This window comes from Carcharhinus amblyrhynchos, chromosome 16, assembly GCF_965287045.1.
Source record: "Carcharhinus amblyrhynchos chromosome 16, sCarAmb.v2.hapA, whole genome shotgun sequence".
In the NCBI taxonomy this organism is placed as follows: Eukaryota; Metazoa; Chordata; class Chondrichthyes; order Carcharhiniformes; family Carcharhinidae; genus Carcharhinus; species Carcharhinus amblyrhynchos.
The window spans coordinates 59909391-59933644 of record NC_137339.1 but is presented as its reverse complement, the minus strand read 5'-3'; the positions used below and the strand labels follow the sequence as shown (position 1 = coordinate 59933644).

Below are 24254 nucleotides of genomic sequence, written 5' to 3'. Positions count from 1 at the left end.
CACGGTTACAGGACAGCATGAACATTCCCCCACATGTTTACAAGAGAGGGTGAACACTCCCCGATACACTTAAAGGACAGCGTGAACACTCCCTGATACGGTTACATTACAGCATGAACATTCCCTGACGAAGTTACAGCACAGAGTTAACACTCCCCAACATGGTTAGAGGGCAGTGTGAACACTCCCCAACATGGTTATAGGACAGCATGCACACTCCCCGACAAGCTTACACGACAGTGTGAACAGTCACTGACACAGTTACTGGAGAGCGTGAACACTTCTCGGCACCCTTACAGGACAGCGTGAACATTCCCCGACATTGTTACAGGACAGCGTGCGCACTCCCCGAAAGGCTTACATGACAATGTGAACACTCCCCACACAGTTACTGGACAGCGTGAACAGTCCCCGACACGATTACAGGACAGCGTGAACACTCTCCTACATGGTTACTGGATAGCGTGAACACTCCCCTGCACGTTTACAGGACAGAGTCAATACTCCCCGACATGGTTACAGGACAGCGTGAATACTCCCCAACACATTTACAAGACAGCATGAACACTCCCCAACACAGTTACAGGACAGCGTGAAAACTCCCAGAATCTGTTACACGACAGTGTGAACACTCCCCAACACGCTTGCAGGACAGCATAAACACTCCCCGACATGCTTACAAGACAGTGTGAACACTCCCTGACATGCTTTCTGCACAGCATGAACACTCCCCAACACACTTACAGGACATGTGAACAGTCCCTGACACATGACAGGACAGCATGACCAGTCCCCAACATACTTACAGGACAGCGTAAAGACTCCTTGACACAGTTACAGGACAGTGTGAACACTCCCTGACACAGTTACAGGACAGCATGAAACACTCCCCAACATGTTTACAGGACAGAGTGAACATCTCCTGACGTGGTGACAGGACAGCATGAACACTCCCCGACACGTTACAAGACTGTGTGAATACTCCCCGACACGGTTACAAGACAGTGTGAACACTCCCCGACACAGTTACAGGACAGCATGAACACTCCCCCACATGTTTACAAAAGAGGGTGAACACTCCCCGATATGCTTACAGGACAGCGTGAACATTCCCTGATAGGGTAACATTACAGCGTGAATACTGCCTGACATAGTTACAGCACAGAGTTAACACTCCCTGACACGCTTACAGCACAGCATGAACACTGCCCAACACGATTACAGGGCAGTGTGAACACTCCTTGACACTCTTACATGACAGTGTGAACACTCCCTGGCACAGTTACAGGAGAGCGTGAACACTACCTGATACAGTTATAGGACAGCGAGAACTTTCCCCGACATGGTTACAGGACAGCGTGAACACTCCCCAACACACTTACAACGCAATGTGACCACTTCCCAACACACAGAAACGTAGAAACATAGAACATTACTGCACAGTACAGGCCCTTCAGCCCTCAATGTTGTGCCGAGCTATGAACATAAGAACATAAGAAATAGGAGCAGGAGTAGGCCATCCAGCCCTTAGAGCCTGCACCGCCATTCAATAAGATCATGGCTGATCTGTCGTGGCTCAGTTCCACATTCCCGCCCTCTCCCCATAACCCTTAATCCCCTCGCTTATCAAAAACCCATCAACCCGCGTCTTAAAAATATTTAGCGAGGCAGCCTCCACCACCTTAACGGGCAGAGAATTCCAGAGATTCACCACCCTTTGAGTGAAGAAGTTCCTCCTCAACTCCGTTCTAAACCACCCCCCCCTTTATCTTGAGGCTGTGCCCCCTAGTCCTACTGTCCTTTCTGAGCGGGAAGAGTCTCTCCACCTCTATCCTATCCATCCCATTCATCATCTTATACGTCTCAATGAGATCTCCCCTCATTCTTCTAAACTCTAACAAGTACAAGCCTAGTTTATTCAGCCTCTCCTCATAGCTCAACCCCCTCAACTCCGGTATCAGCCTAGTAAACCTCCTCTGCACTCTCTCCAAGGCCAAAATATCCTTGCGTAATTGCGGCGACCAAAACTGCACACAGTACTCCAGCTGCGGCCTCACCAATGCCCTATACAGCTGCAGCAAGACCTCCCTACTTTTATATTCAATCCCCCTCACTATGAAGGCCAGCATCCCATTAGTCTTCCTGACCACCTGCTGCACCTGCAGGCTGGGTTTTTGCAACTCATGCACAAGGACCCCGAGGTCCCTCTGCACTGTCGCCTGCTGCAGTTGAGAGGCGACTTAATAGAGGTTTATAAGATGATGAGAGGGATTGATAAAGTGGACATTCAGAGACTATTTCCTCGGGTGGATGTAGCTGTTACAAGGGGGCATAAATATAAGGTTAATGCTGGGAGATTTGGGAGGGATGTCCGAGGTAGATTCTTTACTCAGAGAGTGGTTGGGGTGTGGAATAGACTAAGAGTGGAATAGACTAATAGAATAAGCGGTTATAATAACCGCTTGAAAGTTCCTAAAGTGCCTGACTCCACTATCACAGCAGGCAGTCTATTCCACACCCCAACCACTCTCTGAGTGAAGAATCTACCTCGGACATCCCTCCCAAATCTCCCAGCATGAACCTTACATTTATGCCCCCTTGCAACAGCTACATCCACCCGAGGAAATAGTCTCTGAATGTCCACTTTATCAATCCCTCTCATCATCTTATAAACCTCTATTAAGTCGCCTCTCATCCTCCTCCGCTCCAAAGAGAAAAGCCCCAGCTCCCTCAACATTTCTTCATAAGGCCTACCCTCCAAACCAGGCAGCATCCTGGTAAATCTCCTCTGCACTCTCTCCAATGCTTCCACATCCTTCTTATAGTGAGGTGACCAGAACTGAACACAATATTCCAAATGTGGTCTCACCCACATCTGGTATAGTTGCAGCATAACCCCATGGCTCTTAAACTCAAACCCCCTGTAAATAAACACTATCACACTATAAGCCTTCTTCATGGCTCTATCCACTTGAGTGGCAACCTTCAGATATCTGTGGTTATAAACCCCAAGATCTCTCTGTTCCTCCACATTCCTTAGAACCCTACCGTTGACCCTGTAATCTGCATTCAAGTTTGTCCTACCAAAATGAATCACCTTGCACTTATCAGGGTTAAACTCCATCTGCCACTTTTCGGCCCAGCTCTGCATCCTATCAATGTCTCTTTGCAGCCTGCAAGAGCCCACCACCTGATCCACTACTCCACCAATCTTGGTGTCGTCAGCAAATTTACTAACCCACCCTTCAGCATCTTCTTCCAAGTCATTGATAAAAATCACAAATAGCAGAGGACCCAGCACTGACCCCTGTGGTACACCACTGGTAACTGGCCTCCAGTCTGAAAATTTTCCTTCCACCACCACCCTCTGTCTATGATACAGCCAGTTACTTATCCAATCGGCCAAATTTCCTTCTATCCCACACATCCTTATCTTCTTCATGAGCCTCCCATGGGGAACCTTATCAAACGCCTTACTAAAATCCATGTATTCAACATCAACTGCTCTACCTTTGTCCACACACTTAGTTACCTCCTCAAAGAATTCAATCAAATCTGTGAGGCAGGACTTACCCTCACGAAACTGTGCTGACTATCCCGGATTAAACTGAATCTTTCCAAATGGTCATAAATCCTATCTCTCAGCATACAGGACACACTTACAGGACAGCATGAATACTCCCCGACATGCTTCATGACAGCATGAATATTCCCCGACACGGTTACAGGACAGCGTGAGTATTCCCCAACACGGTTACAGGACAGTGTGAATACTCCCCAACATGCTTACAGGACAGCGTAAACACTCCCTGACATGCTTAGAAGACAGCGTGAACACTCATAAGAACAAAAGAACATAAGAAATAGGAGCAGGAGTAGGCCATCTAGCCCTTCAAGCCTGCCCCGCCATTCAACTAGATCATGGCTGATCTGAACTGGATCAGTTCCACTTTCCTGTTTTCTCCCCATAACCCTTAATTCCCTTGTCTATCAAAAACCTATTTACCCATGACTTAGTTATATTTAGCGAGGTAGCCTCCACCACTTCAATGGGCAGAGAATTCCAGAGATCCACCACTCTTTGAGTGAAGAAGTTCCTCCTCAACTCCAATCTAAGCTGCCCCCCTCTTATTTTGAGGCTGTGCCCTCTAGTTCTGCTATCCTTTCTAAGCGGGAAGAATCTCTCTACCTCTACCCTATCTAGCTCCTTCATTATCTTATACGTCTCTATAAGAACCCCCCTCAGCCTTCTAAACTCTAACGAGTACAGACCCAGTCTATTCAATCTCTCCTCATAGGCCAACCCCCTCATCTCCAGTATCAGCCTAGTGAACCTTCTCTGCACTCCCTCCAAGGCCATTATATCCTTTGGCAAATGCGGTGAACAAAACTGCACACAGTACTCCAGTTGCGGCCTCACCAGTGCCCTGTACAGTTGCAGCAAGACCTCCCTGCTTTTATATTCTAACCCCCTCGCTATAAAGGCCAGCATTCCATTTGCCTTCTTGATCACCTGCTGCACCTGCAGACTGGGTTTTTGTGATTTGTGCACAAGGACCCCCAGGCCCCTCTGCACCGTAGCGTGCTGCAGCTTTTCGCCTTTTAAATAATAATCCCTCCTACTATTATTTCTACCCAAGTGGATAACCTCACACTTGCTAACATTATACTCCATCTGCCAGGTCCTCGCCCACTCACTCAGCCTATCCAGATCTCTCTGCAGACTTTCCACACCCTCCACGCAATTTGCTTTTCCACTCATCTTCGTGTCATTAGCAAATTTCGTTACCCGACACTCAGCCCCCTCCTCCAGATCATCTATGTAAATGGTAAATAGTTGAGGCCCCAGCACCGATCCCTGCGGCACTCCACTAGTCACCAACTGCCAACCAGAATAGCACCCATTGATTCCAACTCTCTGCTTCCTATTAGACAACCAATCCTCTATCCACGCTAACACCTTACCCCCAACTCCGTGCACCCTAACCTTTCGCAGCAACTTTTGTGAGGCACCTTGTCAAACGCCTTCTGGAAATCTAAAAACACCACATCCACTGGTTCCCCTCTGTCTACCGCACTAGTCACATCCTCATAGAAATCCAGTAAATTTGTTAAACACGTCTTCCCCTTCACGAATCCGTGCTGCGTCTGCTTGATCAAACCGTTCTTTTCTAGGTGTCTCGCTATTTCTTCTTTGATGACGGATTCGAGCATTTTTCCAACTACGGACGTTAAACTAACCGGCCTATAATTCCCTGCCTTTTGTCTGCATAACGTTAGCCATTTTCCAATCCTCCGGCACTTCCCCAGAGTCCAGCAAATTTTGATAAATAATTACTAAGGCATCCGCTATCACCTCTGCCATTTCTTTCAGAACCCTGGGATGCATTCCATCCGGTCCCGGGGACTTGTCTGCCTTCAGTCCCGTTAGTCTATCAAGCACCACCTCTCTAGTGATAGTAATTGCACTCCCTGACATGCTTTCAGCACAGCGTGAACACTCCCCAGCATGGTTACAGGACAGTGGGAACACTCCCTGACACAGTTACAGGGCAGCATGACCAGTCCCCAACATGCTTACAGGACAGCGTGAACAGTCCCTGACACAGTTACAGGAGAGCATGAACACTCCCCGACATGGTGACAGAACAGCATAAGCACTCCCCAACACATTACAAGACAGTGTGAACATTCCCCAACACGGTTACAAGGCAATGTGAACACTCCCCCACATGTTTACAAGAGCGGGTGAACACTCCCTGATACATTTACAGGACAGTGTGAACACTCCCTGATACGGTTACAGCACAGAGTTGACATTCCCCAACACGGTTAGAGGGCAGCGTGAACACTCCTCAACACGGTTAGAGGGCAGCGTGAACACTCCTCGACACGGTTAGAGGGCAGCATGAACACTCCTCTACACGGTTAGAGGGCAGCGTGAACACTCCTCGACACGGTTACAGAACAGCGTAAGCACTCCCCAACACGGTTACAGAACAGTGTGAACACTCCCCAACATGCTTGCAGGACAGCGCGAACACTCCATGGCACGATTACAGGACAGCATGAACACTCCCCGACACAGTTACAGGACAGTGGAAACACTCCCCGACACGGTTACAGGACAGCGTGAACACTCTCCAACATGGTTGCAGGACAACATGAACGCTCCTTGACATAGTTACAGGACAGCGTGAACACTTCCCGAGATGGTTACAGGACTGTGTGAACACTCTCCAATTTGGTTACAGGACAGCATGAACACTCCCGACATGGTTACAGGAAAGCGTGAACACTCCCCTGCACATTTACAGGACAGAGTCAACAGTTCCCGACATGGTTACAGGACAGAAAGAATACTCCCCAACAGGTTTACAAGACAGCGTGAACACTTCCAAACACAGTTACAGGACAGCATGAAAACTCCCGGAGACTGTTACAGGACAATGTGAACATTCCCCAACATGCTTGCAGGACAGCGTGAACAATCCATGACAGGATTACAAGACAGCGTGAACATTCCCTGACATGCTTTCAGCACAGTGTGAACACTCCCCGACACACTTACAGGACAGTGTGAACACTTCCTAACACGGTTACAGGACAGCATGAACACTCCCTGACACAGTTACAGGACAGCATGAAACATTCCCTGACACATTACAAGACAGTGTGAAACTCCTCGACATGGTTACAGGACAGCATGAACATCCCTCACATGTTTACAAGAGAGGGTGAGCACTTCCTGATACGCTTATAGGACAGCTTCAAACTCCCTGATATGGTTACATTACAGCGTGAACATTACCTGACACAGTTACAGCACAGCGTGAACACTCCCCAACACGGTTAGAGGGCAGCGTGAACACTCCTGGACACTCTTACAGGACGGTGTGAACGCTCCCTGGCACAGTTACAGGAGAGCATGTACCCTGCCTGAGATGGTTACAGGACAGCGTGAACATTCCCTGACATGGTTACAGGACAGCATGAACACACACACTTCCAATACAACGTGACCAGTTCTCAACACACTTACAGGACAGTCTGAACACTCCCCGACATGCTTACAGGACAGTCTGAACATTCCCCGACATGGTTACAGGACAGCGTGAATACTCCCTGACATGGTTACAGGACAGCGTGAACACTCCCCGACATGCTTACAGGACAGCATAAACACTCCCCAACATGCTTAGAAGACAGTGTGAACACTCCCTGACATGCTTTCAGCACAGCGTGAACACTCCCCAACATGGTTACAGGACAGCGTCAACACTTCTGGACACAGTTACAGGACAGCATGAACACTCCCCGATATTTTTACAAGACAGCCTCAACAATCCCCAACATGTTGATAGGACAGTGTGAACACTGCCCTACGCTCCACAGGACAGCGTCAACACTCACCAACATGGTTACACAACAGCATGAACACTACCTGACATGTTTACAAGACAGCGTGAACACTTCCTGACATGGCTCCAGAACAGTGTGAACACACCCAGACAACTTACAGGACAACGTGACCAGTTCCCAACACACTTACAGGACAGTGTGAACATTCCCTGACACGGTTACAGCACAGTGTGAACACTCCCCAACACGCTTACAGGACAGCATGACACAGTTACAGGACTGTATGAACACTCCCTGACACGGTTACAGGGCAGCATGCCTAGTCCCCAACATATTTACAGGACAGCGTGAACACTTCCCAACACAGCCACAGGACAGCGTGAACACTCCCTGACACAGTTACAGGCGGGCATGAACACTCCCCGACACGGTTACAGGACAGCGTGAACACCGCCCCCCAACATGGTGACAGAACAGCATGAGCACTCCCCAAGACGTTACAAGACCGTGTGAACACCCCCCGACACAGTTACAAGACAGCGTGAACACTCCCGACACGGTTACAGGGCAGCATGAACACTCCCCCACAAGTTTACGAGAGAGGGTGAACACATAAAAAGGAAGAGGCTGGCTAGGGTGAATGTTGGACCCTTAGAGGATGAGAGGGGGGACTTAGTGGTAGGGGATGGGGAAATGGCTGAGGCCCTGAATAACTTTTTTGTTTCAGTCTTCACGGAGGAGGACGTGAGTAATTTGGCAGGTGTTAGCGATGGAAAGATGGTACGAATGGAGGGCCTGAATGACATTATTGTTACACGAGAGGCGGTACTCGACAGACTGGAGGGACTGATTGTGGACAAGTCCCCAGGGCCGGATGGAATGCATCCAAAGGTTCTGAAGGAAATGGCGGAGGTGATAGTGGATGCCTTGGTGATTATTTTCCAAACGTTGCTGGATTCCGGGGAAGTGCCGGAAGATTGGAAGACGGCTAATGTTACGCCGTTGTTTAAGAAGGGTGGCAGGCAAAAGGCAGGGAATTATAGGCCGGTTAGTTTAACGTCTGTTGTAGGAAAAATGTTAGAATCCGTGATCAAGGAGAAAATAGCGAGGCATCTTGAGGAGAATTGTTTGGTAGAGCAGACGCAGCACGGTTTCGTTAAGGGGAAGTCGTGTCTGACGAATTTATTGGAGTTCTATGAGGATGTGTCTAGGGCGGTGGATAGAGGAGAGCCGGTGGATGTGGTCTTTCTTGATTTTCAGAAGGCGTTTGACAAGGTGCCTCACAAGAGGTTATTGCAGAAGGTCAGGGGACATGGAGTTGGGGGTAGGGTGTTAGCGTGGATAGAGGATTGGCTGTCAAATAGGAGGCAGAGAGTGGGGGTCAATGGGTGCTATTCGGATTGGCAGTTGGTGACTAGTGGAGTGCCCCAGGGGTCGGTGCTGGGGCCTCAGCTATTCACCATTTATATAGATGATCTGGAGGAAGGAACCGAGTGTATGGTGTCGAAATTTGCTGATGACACCAAGATTGGCGGAACGGCAAATTGTGCGGAGGGTGTGGAGAGTCTGCAGAAGGATCTAGATAGGCTGGGCGAATGGGCCAGGAACTGGCAAATGGAATTTAATGTTGGCAAATGTGAGGTTGTCCACTTTGGTAGGAATAATGGTAGGAAGGATTATTACTTACGTGGCGAAAAACTGCAGCAGGCGACGGTGCAGAGGGACCTCGGGGTCCTTGTGCATGAGTCGCAAAAACCCAGCCTGCAGGTGCAGCAGGTGGTCAGGAAGGCGAATGGGATGCTGGCCTTCATAGCGAGGGGGATTGAATATAAAAGTAGGGAGGTCTTGCTGCAGCTGTATAGGACACTGGTGAGGCCACAGCTGGAGTACTGTGTGCAGTTTTGGTTGCCGCACTTACGCAAGGATATTCTGGCCTTGGAGGAAGTGCAGAGGAGGTTTACTAGGCTGATTCCGGAGTTGAGGGGGTTGAAATATGAGGAGAGGCTGAATAAACTAGGTTTGTACTCGTTAGAGTTTAGAAGAATGAGGGGAGATCTCATTGAGACGTATAAGATGTTGAATGGGATGGATAGGATAGAGGTGGAGAGGCTCTTCCCACTCAGAAAGGACAGTAGGACTAGAGGGCAGAGCCTCAGGATAAAGGGGGGGCGGTTTAGAACGGAGTTGAGGAGGGACTTCTTCACTCAAAGGGTGGTGAATCTCTGGAATTCTCTGCCCGTTGAAGTGGTGGAGGCTGCCTCGCTCAATATTTTTAAGACGCGGGTTGATAGGTTTATGATAGGCAAGGGGATTAAGGGTTATGGGGAGAGGGCGGGAATGTGGAACTGAGCCACGACAGATCAGCCATGATCTTATTGAATGACGGGGCAGGCTCGAGGGGCCAGATGGCCTACTCCTGCTCCTATTTCTTATGTTCTTATGTACTCCCTGATACACTTACATGACAGCATGAACACTGCCCGACATGGTTCCAGGACAGCGTGAACATTCCCTGAGATGATTACAGAACAGTGTGCATGCTCCCTGGCACGCTTACAGGACAGCACAAACATTCTCCAACATGGTTCCAGGACAGCGTGAACAGTCCCTGAGATGATTGTAGGACAGCGTGAATACACCCTGACATAGGTACAGGACAGTATGAACACTCCACGGCATGGTTACAGGACAGTGTGAATACTCCTCAACACTGTTACAAGTCAGTGTGAACACTCCCTGACACTCTTACAGGACAGCGTGAACACTCCCTGGCACAGTTACAGGAAAACATGAACACTTCCTGATATGGTTACAGGATAGCGCGAACATTCCCCGACATGGTTACAGCACAGCACAACCACTCCCTGACACGGTTACAGAACAGCATGAACACTCCTCAACACAGTTGCAGGACAGCGTAAACACTCCCAGATATGCTTGCAGGACAGTGTGACCACTGCACGACATGATTACAGGAGAGCCGGAACACTACCCGACACTGTTACAGGACAGTGCGAACACTCGCCGACATGGTTGCAGGACAGTGTGAACACTCCATGACACAATTACAGGACAGCGTGAACACTCCCCGACACAGTTACAGGACATGTGCAACCACTCCCCGACACGGTTACAGGACAGCGTGAATACTCTCTGACACAGTTAAAGAACAGTGTGAACACTCCCCGACATGGTTACAGTTCAGCGTGAACAGTCGCTGACATGGTTACAGGACAGCGTGAACACTCCCCAAAACGGTTACAGGAGAGCATGAACACTCCCCAACACGGTTACAGGACAGCATGCACGCTCCCCGACATGGTTACAGCACAACGTGAACAGTCGCCGAACACACTTACAATACAATGTGACCACTTCCCAACAGACTTACAGGACAGTCTGAACACTCCCTGACATGCTCACAGGGCAGCCTGAACACTCCCCGACATGGTTACAAGACAGGGTGAACACTCCCAGACACACTTACAGGACAATGTGAAACTTCCCCGACACGGATACATGACAGCGTGAGCACTCCCTGTCACGCTTAGAGGACAGTGTGAGCACTCCCTGACACAGTTACAGGACAGCGTGAACACTCCCCGGCATGCTTACAGGACAGCATGAACACTTCCTGACATGGTTACAGGACAGCATGAACACTCCTCGACTTGGGTACAGGACAGTGTGAACACTCCTTGACACAGTTACAGGTCAGCGTGAACACTCCGCGACACTCTTACAGGACAGCATGAACATTCCTTGGCACAGTTACAGGAAAGCGTGAACACTTCCTGATATGGTTACACGACAGCGGGAACACTCCCCGACATGGTTACAGGACAGTTTGAACACTTCCCGACACGCTAATAGGGCGTCGTGAACACTCCCTGGCACAGTTACAGAAAAGCGTGGACACTTCCTGATATGGTTACAGGACAGCGGGAACACTCCCCAACATGATTACAGGACAGCTTGAACACTTTCTGATATGGTTACAGGACAGCATGGACACTCCCTGACACGGTTACAGGACGGCATCAACACTCCTGGACACAGTCACAGGACAGCATGAACACTCCCCGACATGGTGATAGGACAGTGTGAACACTGCCTTACACTCCCACAGGACAGCGTCAACACTCACCAACATGGTTACACAACAGCATGGACACTATCTGACATGTTTACAAGACAGCGTGAACACTCCCCGACATGATTACAGGACAGTGTGAACAGTCCATGAATGATTACAGGACAGCATGAACACTCTCTGACACAGTTGCAGGACAGCACGACCATTCCCCGACACAGTTACAAGACAATGTGAACACTCCCCAACACAGTTACAGCACAGCGTGAACACTCCCCGACACGGTTACAGGACAGCATGAACACTCCTCAAAACAGTTACAGGGGAGCATGAACACTCCCCAACACGGTTACAGGACAGTGTGAATACATCCCGACGTGGTTACAGCACAACATGAACACTCGCCGACATGGGTACAGGACAGCGTGAACACCCCCCGACATGGTGACAGAACAGTATGAGCACTCCCTGACACATTACAAAACAGTGTGAAAACTCCCCGATACGATTACAAGACAGAGTGAACACTCCCTGACATGGTTACAGGACAGCATGAACACTCTCCCACATGTTTACGAGAGAGGGTGAACACTCCCCGATATGCTTACAGGACAGCATGAACACTGCACAACACTGTTACAGGATAGCGTGAACACTCTCTGGCACAGTTACAGGCAAGCCTGAACACTTCCTGTTATGGTTACAGGATAGCACGAACACTCCCCGATATGGTTACAGGACAGCATGAACACTCTCCGACATGGTTACAATTCAGTGTGTACACTCCCCGACATGGTTACAGGACAGCATGAACACTCAGTGAACAGGACAGTGTGAACACTCCCCAACATGGTTAGAGGACCGTGTGAACACTCCGCAACATGGTTAGAGGACAGTGTGAACACTCCCCGACACGGTTAGAGGACAGTGTGAACACTCCCCGACACGGTTACAGGACAGCGCGCACACTCCCCGGCACACTCACAGGACAGCGTGAACACTCCCCGACATGGTTCCAGGACAGCGTGAACACTGCCCAAAATCATGAACACTCCCTGACATGGGGACAGGACAGTGTGAACACTCCCCAACATGGGTACAGGACGGTGTGAACACTCCCCAACACGGTTACAGGACAGTGTGAACACTCCCCGATATGGTTACAGGACAGTGTGAACACTGTCCAACATGGTTACAGGACAGTGTGAACACTCCTCGACACAGTTAAAGGATAGCATGAACACTCCCCTGATGACACAAAGATAAGTGGAACGGCAAATTGTGCGGAGGGTGTGGAAAGTCTGCAGAGGGATCTAGATAGGCTGAGCGAGTGGGCGAGGACCTGGCAGATGGAATACAATGTTGGCAAGTGTGAGGTTATCCACTTTGGTAGAAATAATGGTAGGAAGGACTATTACTCACAGGGCGAAAAACTGCAGCATGCTACGGTGCAGAGGAACCTGGGGGTCCTTGTGCATGAGTCGCAAAAACCCAGCCTACAGGTGCAGCAGGTGGTCAGGAAGGCAAATGGGATGCTGGCCTTCATAGCGAGGGGGATTGAATATAAAAGTAGGGAGGTCTTGCTGCAACTGTACAGGGCACTGGTGAGGCCGCAGCTGGAGTACTGTGTGCAGTTTCGGTCGCCGCACCTGCGCAAGAATATTTTGGCCTTGGAGGGAGTGCAGAGGAGGTTCACTAGGCTGATACCGGAGTTGAGGGGGTTGAGCTATGAGGAGAGGCTGAATAGACTGGGCTTGTACTCATTAGAGTTTAGAAGGATGAGGGGAGCTCTCATTGAGACATATAAGATGATGAAGGGGATGGATAGGGTAGAGGTGGAGAGGTTCTTCCCGCTCGGAAAGGACAGAAGGACTAGAGGGCACAGCCTCAAGATAAAGGGGGGGCAGTTTAGAACGGAGTTGAGGAGGAACTTCTTCACTCAAAGGGTGGTGAATCTCTGGAATTCTCTGCCCGTTGAAGTGGTTGAGGCTACCTCGCTAAATATATTTAAGACGCGGGTAGATAGGTTTTTGGTAGGCAAGGAGATTAAGGGTTATGGGGAGAAAGCGGGAAAGTGGAACTGAGCCACTCCAGATCAGCCATGATCTTGTTGAATGGCGGGGCAGGCTCGAAGGGCTAGATGGCCTACTCCTGCTCCTATTTCTTATGTTCTTATGTTCTCCCCGATACAGTTACAGGGCAGCATGACCAGTTCCCAACATGCTTACAGGACAGTATGAACACTCCCTGGCACGGTTACAGGACAGAGAGTACACCCCCTGACATTCTTACAGGACAGCGTGAACACTCCCTAACACAGTTACAGAACAGTGTGAACACTCCCTGACAGTTACAGGGCAGCGTGAACACTCCCCAACACAGTTACAGGACAGCATGAACATTCCCCGACATGGTTACAGGACAGCGTGATCACCCCCCGACATGGTGACAGAACAGCATGAGCACTCCCTGACATACTACAAGACGGTGTGAACACTCCCCAATATAGTTACAGGACAGTGGGAACACTCCCTGACATCGTTACAGGATAGTGTGAACTTCCTCTGACATGGTTACAGGACAGTGTCAACACTCCCCAACATGGTTACAGGATAGTGTGAACATTCCCTGCTGGTAGTATGTATTTACCTGGGTAAATCCCAGTTTGATGCGCCGCTGTTTGAAGGTTCGGGCAAACTGTTCGAGCTCCTCCAGGTCACTGGGCTCCTCGGGGTGTGATGCGGCCTCCACACCTTTGGTCGTCTGTGACTGAGGGTTTCCCTGCATGTGAGGCTCATGGACAATGGACCCGGGGAGGCCTGGCCGAGTCACTGCCTGAAACATGAGAGTCCCGCTGTGTTAATGAGGTTGGAGAGAGCAGCTTATAACACTGTCCAATCACCCACATTCTCAACCTCATTCATCAATTCAACTCTTCCCTCCTTCTCTCCTTCCCTATATACCCTCTCTGTCTCTCGCTCTCTCTCTTTCTCTCACTTTCTCTCTCTCTCCCCCGCTTCTTGTAGTGTTGTGTTATGTCTCTATGTAAGTGAGGTGAAGACCTAGTGGTATTATTGCTAGACTATTAATCCATGTTGTGGGAAAAATCACAAAGATGGCTACCTGGCACATAAAAAAGTTACCTGGGAGAGAGACATTAAGCAGGTACTGACTTTTAGCACAGACAGCTACTTGAAACTAAAAACATGCAGGACAGATAGTTATTTAAAGTTAAACTTGCAGGAATCAGATACTGCAGGAAGCCAGTCGAGAGCTTGAGGCACTTTTAAGATAAGGACAGACCTAGGACAATAAGGAGATTAGCCATAAATGGGAACGGGAACACATAAATGCAGGAAAACCAACTACGGTATGTATAGACCAAAACTAAATCATTGATAGTCATTGATAGAGGAAATGTATCCATTCTATGAAACAATACAATGTTAAATGCCAATGTCTGTGTATGTCTGGCTGTAATGATGTGTTAAACTATTGATCCTACTCAACTATACGATGTGTTAAATGGCTAATGTCCGGACTATCCATTGTCTGAAAAGTATAAAAATAAACTGCTCCTAATGTAGTACAGAAAGAAGGTAGCTGCCCAGTGCTGCCGAGTGCCAGTGCCTTTTCTCCACAAAGCTTAGTTAAATAAAACTGTATTGTCACACCCCCAGTCTGACTCCAAAGTGATAATTTCCCACAACAATCCAGAAGCTTAATTAATGTTCTGGGGACCCAGATTCAAATCACACCATGGCAGATACTGGAATTTAAATTCAATAAAAAATATCTGGAAGTAAGAGGCTACTGATGACCATGAAACCATTGTCGATTGTTGGAAAAACCCATCTGATTCACGAATGTCCTTTCGGGAAGGAAATCTGCTGTCCTTACCCGGTCTGGCCTACATGTGACTCCAGATCCACAGGAATGTGGTTGACTTTCAACTACCCGCTGGACAAGGGCAATAAATGTTGGGCAGCCAGAGATTCCAATATATCACAAATGGATTAAAAAAACACATATTATATACAGCACAGACATGGGGTCTGAGCCTTTTCCCAATCTGCCCCTTTGAACCTTACCAGCCCATCCTCTCTGCAATTCCGATTGGATTTATTGCTGAGGGAAGGATAGTCACTGGCAGCTTTTCTGTCTGCCATTTCTCCGCACAGAATAACACATCTCAGAGAACAATGATTTATACAACACAGAAAGACACACACACACACTCTCTCTCACACTTGTACACACACACACAAACACAGAAGTAGGGTTTGTGTGTAAAGTGCAACGCAGGCAGAGTGTGTGTGTGCACAGTCTAACACAGGCAAGGTGTGTGTGTACAGTGTAACACAGGCAGGGTGTGTGTACAGTGTAACACAGGCAGGGTATGTGTGCCCAGTGTAACACAGGCAGGGTATGTGTGCCCAGTGTAACACAGGCAGGGTATGCGTGCCCAGTGTAACACAGGCAAGGTGTTAGTACAGTGTAACACAGGCAGGGTGTGTGTGCACAGTGTAACACAGGCAGGGTGTGAGTACAATGTAACACAGGCAGGATGTGTGTGCACAGTATAACACAGACAGGGGGTGTGTATACAGTAGAACACAGGCAGGGTGTGTACATGTATTGTGTAACATAGGTAGACGTGGGTGTATAGTGTAATACAGGCAGGGTGTGCCTGTGTACACTCCTAGAAGGTAGAGTGTTGTGTACTATCTAACATAGGCAGAGTTACACTATATTATGTTATGTTACACTATAAACTGTAGCCTACGAAGAGAGACTAAGTGAGACTAAATAGACCGGGTGTGTACTCAGAGTTTAGAAGGCTGAGGGGGGATCTTATAGAGACGTATAAGATAATGAAGGGGATAGATAGGGTAGAGGTAGAGAGATTCTTCCCGCTTAGAAAGGATAGCAGGACTAGAGGGCACAGCCTCAAGGTAAGGTGGGAGGGGGGACGCAGTTTAGATCAGAGTTGAGGAGGAACTTCTTCACTCAAAGGGTGGTGAATCTCTGGAATTCTCTGCCCGTTGAAGTGGTGGAGGCTACCTCGCTGAATATATTTAAGTCACGGGTAGATAGGTTTCTGATAGACAGGGGAATTAAGGGCTATGGGGAGAAAGCCGGAAAGTGGAACTGATCCACTTCAGATCAGCCATGATCTTATTGAATGGCAGGGCAGGCTCGAAGGGCTAGATGGTCTACTCCTATTTCTTATGCTCTGACTGTGTCTATATAATCTAACGCAGCAGAGTATGGCTATACAAGCTAACACAGAATGAATGTGTGTGTGTGTACAGACTAACAGGAAGTGTGTGTGTGTGCACAGGCTATAGAAGCTTGTATTGAAGGCTGGTTGCCCGTAAACCAAGTTGAATGGCTGACCTGTGCAGCGAGCCCCAGGCGGGGTTGTGCCTGCAGGAGTCCCCCTTGGCTTTGCTGAGGTAGCTGTAGAAGATTTGGTGTCGAGAGAAGACCTGAAATGTAAAGGAAAATGATAACTCAGCCTGATAACACCAGGGCAGGGATAATGGGATACAGAGTAGTTCTCCCTCTACATTGTCCCTATCAAACACTCCCAGGACAGTTACAGCACGGGGTTAGATACAGAGGAAAGCTCCCTCCACACACTCCCCATCAAACACTCCGAGGACAGGTACAACACGGGGTTAGATTCAGAGTAAAGCTTCCTCCACACTATCCCCATCAAACACTCCCGGGACAGGTACAGCACGGGGTTAGATACAGAATAAAGCTTCCTCTACACTGTCCCCATCAAACACTCCCAGGACAATTACAACATGGGGTTAGATACAAAGTAAAGTTCTCTCTACACTGTCCCTGTCAGATGCTCCCAGATGTGCAGATGCCAGTGTTGAACTGGGGTAAACACAGTAAGAAGTCTCACGACACCAGGTTAAAGTCCAACAGATTTATTTGATAATAAATGCCACAAGCTTTCCAAACGCTGTTCCTTCGTCAGGTGAGTGGAGAGTAAAGGCACACACAGTTTACAGAATACTGATTAGAATGTGAGTCTTTACAACAAATCTGCTATTCAAGTCTTAAAGGTGCAGACAATGTAAGTGGAGATAGCATTTAGCATACGTTAAAGAGATGTGTATTGTCTCCAGACAGTACAGTAAGTGAGATGTTGCAAGTTCAGACAAGTCATGGGGGTTACAGATTATGTGACATGAACCCAAGATCCCAGTTGAGGCCGTCCTCATGCGTGCAGAACTTGGCTATCAGTTTCTGCTCAGCGACTCTGTGTTGTCATATGTCGTGAGGGCTGCCTTGGAGAACATTTACCCGAAGATCAGAGGCTGAATGCCCATGACCGCTGAAGTGTTTGCCAACAGGAAGGGAACAGTCTTGCCTGGTGATTGTCGAGCGGTGTTCATTCATCCATTGTCGTAGTGTCTGCATGGTCTCCCCAGTGTACCATGCTTTGGATCATCCTTTCCTGTAGTGTATTAGGTAGACAACATTGGCCGAGTCGCAAGAATATGTACCATGTACCTGGTGGATGGTGTTCTCATGTGAGATGATGGCATCCATGTCAATGATCCAACATGTCTTGCAGAGGTTGCTGTAGCAGGCTTGTGTGGTTTGTGGTCACTGTTCTCCTGAAGGCTGGATAGTTTGCTGCGGACAATGGTCTGTTTGTGGTTGTGCGGTTGTTTGAAGGCAAGAAGTGGGGGTGTGGGGATGGCTCTGGTGAGATGTTCATCTTCATCAATGACATGTTGAAGACTCCGGAGAAGATGTTGTAGCTTTTCCGCTCTGGGGAAGTACTGGATGACGAAGGGTACTCTGCCCACCATGTCCTGTGTTTGGCTTCTGAGGAGGTCGATGTGGTTGTTTGCTGTGGCGCATCGAAACTGTCAATCGATGAGTCGCGCGTCATATCATGTTCTTAAGAGGGCATCTTTCAGCATCTGGAGGTGTCTGTTGCGATCCTCCTCATCTGAGCAGATCCTGTGTATACGGAGGGCTTGTCCATAGGGGATGGCTTCTTTAACGTGTTTAGGGTGGAAGCTGGAGAAGTGGAGCATCGTGAGGTTAGCTGTGGGCTTGCAGTACAGTGAGGTGCTGAGGTGACCGTCCTTGATGGAAATGCATTTGTCCAAGAATGCAACCAATTCCGGAGAATAGTCCATGGTGAGTCTGATGGTGGGATGGAACTTGTTGGTGTCATCATATAGTTGTTTCAGTGATTGTTCACCATGGTTCCAAAGGAAGAAAATGTAATCGATGTATCTAGTGCATAGCATAGGTTGAAGGTCCTGTGCGGTGAAGAAGTCCTGTTCGAGCCTGTGCATAAAGATGTTGGCATATTGAGTCACATGACTCACCATGGACTATTCTCCGGGATCGGTTGCATTCTTGGACACATGCATCTCCATTAAGGATGGTCACCTCAGCACCTCACAGCACCGCAAGCTCACAGATAACCTCATGATGCTCCACTTCTTCAGCTTCCACCCTAAACATGTTAAAGAAACCATCCCCTACGGACAAGCCCTCCGTATATAGAGGGTCTGCTCAGATAAGGAGGATCGCAACAGACACCTCCAGACGCTGAAAGATGCCCTCTTAAGAACAGGATATGGCGCTCGACTCATCGATTGACAGTTCCGACGCGCCACAGCAAAAAACTGCACCAACCTCCTCAGAAGACAAATACGGACACAGTGGCCAGAGTACCATTCGTTGTCCAGTACTTTCCCGGAGCAGAGAAGCTATGACATCTTCTCCGGAGTCTTCAACATGTCATTGATGAAGACGAACATCTCGTCAGGGCTATCCCCACATCCCCACTTCTTGCCTTCAAACAATCGCACAACCTCAAACAGACCATTGTCCATAGCAAACTACCCAGCCTTCAGGAGAACTGTGACCACAACACCACACCACCCTGCCACAGAAAGCTCTGCATGACATGTCAGATCATTGACATGGATGCCATCATCTCACGTGAGAACACCATTCACCAGGTACACGGCATATATTCTTGTAATTCAGCCAACGTCTACCTAATACGCTACAGGAAAGGATGTCCTGAATCATGGTACATTGGGGTGACCATGCAGACGCTACGATAACGGATGGATGAACACCGCTCGACAATCACCAGGCAAGACTGTTCCCTTCCTGTTGGCGAACACTTCAGCAGTCACGGGCATTCAGCCTCTGATCTTCGGGTAAACGTTGTCCAAGGCAGCCTTCACGACATATGATAGCACAGAGTTGCTGAGCAGAAACTGATAGCCAAGTTCCGCACACATGAGGACGGCCTCAACTGGGATCTTGGGTTCATGTCACACTATCTGTAACCCCCATGACTTGTCTGAACTTGCAACATCTCACTTACTGTGCTGTCTGGAGTCAAAACACATCTCTTTAACCTATGCATAATGATATCTCCACTCACATTGTCTGCACCTTTAAGACTTGAATAGCAGATTTGTTGTAAAGACTCACATTCTAATCAGTATTCTGTAAACTGTGTCCCCCTTTATATGCCCTGTTTCTGATCAGAACTTTCCACTCACCTGACGAAGGAACAATGTTCCGAAAGCTTGTGGCATTTACTATCAAATAAATCTATTGGGCTTTAACTTGGTGTTGTGAGACTTCTAACAATGCTCCCAGGACAGGTACACAACGGGGTTAGATACAGAGTGAAGCAGCAATAGCCTAGTCAAATTGAGAGTCTGGCAATGGGTTCAGTGTGGATTACTATCCGCCCTTTCACAGTGCGTGTTGCGCTGCTCTTACCTTGCTGTCCTTGCTGTGCCTGTGGTAGGAGGAAGGGTGCAGGTCCTTGGAGATTGGCAGCAAGGTGATGCCCAGGTACCAGTACCAGCTGCTGAAGCTGCAGTAACTGTTGAAGGTCCTACGCACAAAGAGCAATCTGTTAGTCACATTTTGCCAGCACATTCACAGCATCCAGAGCCCTGGCAGCCTCCTGGTCAGACAGTCCTCAATCTCAGATAACTGTGGCAGAGGTTGCAGGGTAAAAGCTGTAATTAAGTCTGTTTCAACCCCTTGGGTACAGATGAAAATATAGGCTTATGTGCAACGGGTTTCGACTGAATCAGCTAATGCATCCTCATCTGTGTGTGTGTGTGTGTGTTTGTATATGTGTGAAAGAGTGAGCTCCCTGCTTTGCAACTGTGCGTCTGTGTGTGTGTGAGTCTGTGTGAGTCTGTGTGTGTGAGTGGGTGTATGTGTGTCGGTGTGTTTGTGTGCACGTGAGTGTGTGTCTGTGAGTGTGTGGATGTGTGTGAGTCTGTGTGTGTGTGTGGGTGTGTGTGTGAATGTGTGTGTGTGAATGTATGTGTGTTTGTGTGTGTGTGAGTGAGTTTGCATGTGTGTCTGAGTTAGTGTGTATCAGTGCGTTTGTGTGTGAGTGTGTGTGTCTGTGTGTATGTACGTGAGTGAGTGTGTATGAGTCTGTGTGTGTGTGTCTGAGTGTGCGTGTGAGTGTGCGTGTGTTTCTGTGTGTGGGTGTGTTTGTGTGTGTATGAGTGAGTGTGTGCGTGTGTGAATGTGTGTTTGAGTGTGTGTGTGAGTTTCTGTGTGTGGGTGTGTTTGTGTGTGTATGAGTGAGTGTGTGCGTGTGAATGTGTGTGTGTGTGAGTTTGTGTGAGCGTGTGTCTGAGTTAGTGTGTGTCTGAGTTTGTGTGTGAGTGAGTGTGTGTGTGTGTGAGTGTGTGTACGAGAGTTTGAGTGTGTTTGTATATGTGTGTGAGTGTATTGTCTGAGTGTATGTGTGGATGTGCGTGTGTAAGTGTATTTCTGTGTGTGTGTTAGTTTCTGTGTGGTGTGTGACTGTGTGTGTGTGAGAGTTCGTGTGTGAGTCTGTGTGTGTTTGTGTGTGTGTGTGAGTGTGTGAGCATGTGCGTAAGTTTGTATGTGTGTATGAGTATTGGTGTGCTTGACTTTGTGTGTGTCGGTGTGTTTGTGTGTGAGTTTGTGTGTATGTGTTTGCGTGTGTGAGGAGTGTGTGTATGAGTTTGTGTGTGTGTCGGTGTGTGTGTGTGTGAATTTGTGTGTGTGTGAGTCTGTGTGTGCGTGTGAGTGTGTCAGTCTGTGTATGTGTGAGTGTGTGTGTGTCAGTCTGTGTATATGAGAGTGTGAGTGTGTGCGTGATCTCTCTGTGCTCCCAGCTCCTCTGTGTGCTGCTGCTTACCTGGGCAGTGATTTGGATTGGTTGGGTTAGTGCTAAAGCTCCTGCCTGCTGGGGCCCGCTGTGTTGCTGTGATTCAAGGGCCGAGTGCTGGGACGCTGCCACTGCGTTGCTCTGCTGAACAGCGGCTGCCAGCAACTGGGCCTGTGCCTGCTGGAGCAGCAGCTGCTGCTGGGCTGGTAACAGAGCTGTGAGCTGGGAATCAGAATGAGGGGAAATGACGAGAGTGATGGAGGAGAGGAGAGACAGAAGAGAGACAGAGAGATAGAGAGAGAGACAGAGAGACAGAGGGAGTGAGAAAGAAAAAAGATTGTGGGGGGGAGAGGGTCAAAGAGACAAAGTGAGATTGAGCGGAGAGAGAGGAGAGAGAAAGGGAGAGAGAGGAGAAGGTTAGAGGGATGACAGAGGGGAAGGAGAGAGGGAAGAGTGGGGAGGAGTCAGAGGGAAAGAGTGTGAAAGAAGGGGAGAGTGCGAGAAAGTGAGAAGAGACAGAGAGGAGAGAGGGTTAGAGAGTGAGAAGGGAGAGGGAGAGGAGAGAACGGAGAGAGCGAGAAGAGGGCGTGAGAGAGAGCAAGGAAGGAGAGAGGAAAGAGTGAGTGAGAGAGAAGAGAGAGCAAGAGAGGAGAGAGAGGAAAAAGAGCGAGAGAGGAGAGGCAGAGAGAGCCAGAGGGAAAAGAGGAATAGGAGAGAAGAGAGAGGAAAGAGTGCACAAGAAGGAAGGGAGCAAGAAAGGAGAAGAAGAGAGAGGAGAAAGTATCAGAGAGAGACAGAGGAAAGAGGACAGAGAAAGTGAGAGGAGAGAGAGGATGTGAGAAGAAAGAGGAGAGAGGACAGAGAGGGAGACGGAGGGAGAGAGAGAGAGACAGAGAGGGAGAGAAGGGAGAAAAAAATGATAAGAGAAAGGAGCAGGAGTGAGGTGAGGGAGTGAATGGAGAGAACATAAGCAGAGTAATTCAGGAGAGGGATTGAGAGCAGAGAGTGAGGAGAGAGTGAAAGAGAAACAAAGAGAGTAAGAGAAAAGCGAGAGAGTAGAAAGAGGGAGTGAGATGAGAAAGAGAGGAATGGTGGCAGAGATGGTGAAGAGAAGTGAGGAGAAGGATGATGAGGGGGTGTGGGGGGGGAGAAAGGGATGGTGAGGGGGTTGGTGAGGGGGTGTGGGGTGGGGGTTGGAGAGTGTGAGGTTCAGTGAGATGAGCGGGTGAGGGAGTGTGTATGTGAAATGAAGGATTTGGGATATAATTGAGTGATGTGAAGATTGGGGGAGTGGGAGATAAAAGGAAAAAGACAATGTTTAGGTAGGATAATGCATAATCAATTTGTTTTATAATCCCAAAACTCTGCTCCCTGATTCAGCTCACCCATTCCCACTGGGAATTCCAAACCAACTCCTAATCATTGAAGTTGAAACTAACCCGCTGACCCCACAACCAATCACTGAGGCCAGAACTAACCCACTAACCTCACCCGCACTTCCAATAGCCAATTACTGATCACCCACTATGCCCTGCAACCAATCACAACTGATGTTAGGTAATAGCCAAAGCTCACTATAGGCTGAGATCTAAGGGAGAGCTGACAAACCAGAAACTCTGTAGTGTTGTGAATGATTAACACTGTTGTCACCATTTGTCAAAGATAACCTGGTGAACCCTTCAATCCATCCTGCTGTGCTCCCTAAAATCCTCAAACTGTCCCAAATTCCTACCCATATCTTCTCAAACTCCCACCGAAACACCAACTGAAGCCCCTTTTAAACCCCTTCCAACAATAATCCACACCAACACTCCACCTCAAAGAAAAATGTAGGCTCCTCCAGAGGAATTTTATTGGAGAAAACCCAACATTTAGGCTGAGAAGGAGGTGTTAGAACAGATGACTGAAAGCTGCCCCTAAATATGAAAGGTTTGTGGAACTTTAATAGGAGGAGAGAGAGAGAGAGAGTGTGTTAGGGAGAGAGGTGGCGGCGTTTTTGTGAGGGAATTCTAGAGTTTGTGTTCTGTCTGGTCATCAAGTGATGAGTGAAAGTAGTGGGGGGAAAGGGTGGTGGGAAGGGATAAGTAAGTGGCCAAAGTTGCACAGGATGGTGAAGTCTTAAGAGTGTTGTTTCCTGGAGAAGGTTATGGAGAAAGGAGGGGAAGGTAGGGCAGGAGAGGTCAGGGACAGCTTAGAAGCCAAGAGTGAGAATCTTAAACTGGATGGAGATTTTCAGGATTGAGGGGGTTTGTGTGTGTGCGTGTGTGTGTGCACGTGTGTGTGTGTGAGTGCACTTGTGTATGTGCATGTGTGTACGTGTGCTTGTGTGTACATGTGTGTGTGCATGCATGCACTTGTCTGTGCATGTGTATGCGTGTGCATGTGCGCTTGCGTGTGTGCACTAGTGTGTGTGTGTGCGTGAGCTTGTGAATGCATGCGCTTGTGTGTGTGCACATGTGCGCCTGTATATGTGTGTGTATAGTGCGGGGAGGATGGGGGTAAGTGATCAGACACTCGGTGCAGGACACAGGAAGCAAGAGTTTAGATGATTTTGGAGGATACCCAGTTTGTGTGTGTATTTTTTTATTCATTTGTGGGACATGGGCGTCACTG

General features: G+C 48.6%; 1 protein-coding gene across 1 annotated transcript in view; it reads right to left on the bottom strand.

The window, feature by feature from the left end:
• pou2f2b (POU class 2 homeobox 2b) overlaps positions 1–24254 on the bottom strand; it is a 216405-nt gene that overhangs the window by 28527 nt on the left and 163624 nt on the right. Inside the window, exons 8-11 of the mRNA XM_080204469.1 lie at positions 21672–21863; positions 20255–20372; positions 16856–16947; positions 14105–14290 (exon numbers count right to left, since the gene is read on the bottom strand). Coding sequence (XP_080060595.1) covers positions 14105–14290; positions 16856–16947; positions 20255–20372; positions 21672–21863 — 588 coding nt within the window. The remainder of the gene's footprint in view (positions 1–14104; positions 14291–16855; positions 16948–20254; positions 20373–21671; positions 21864–24254) is intronic.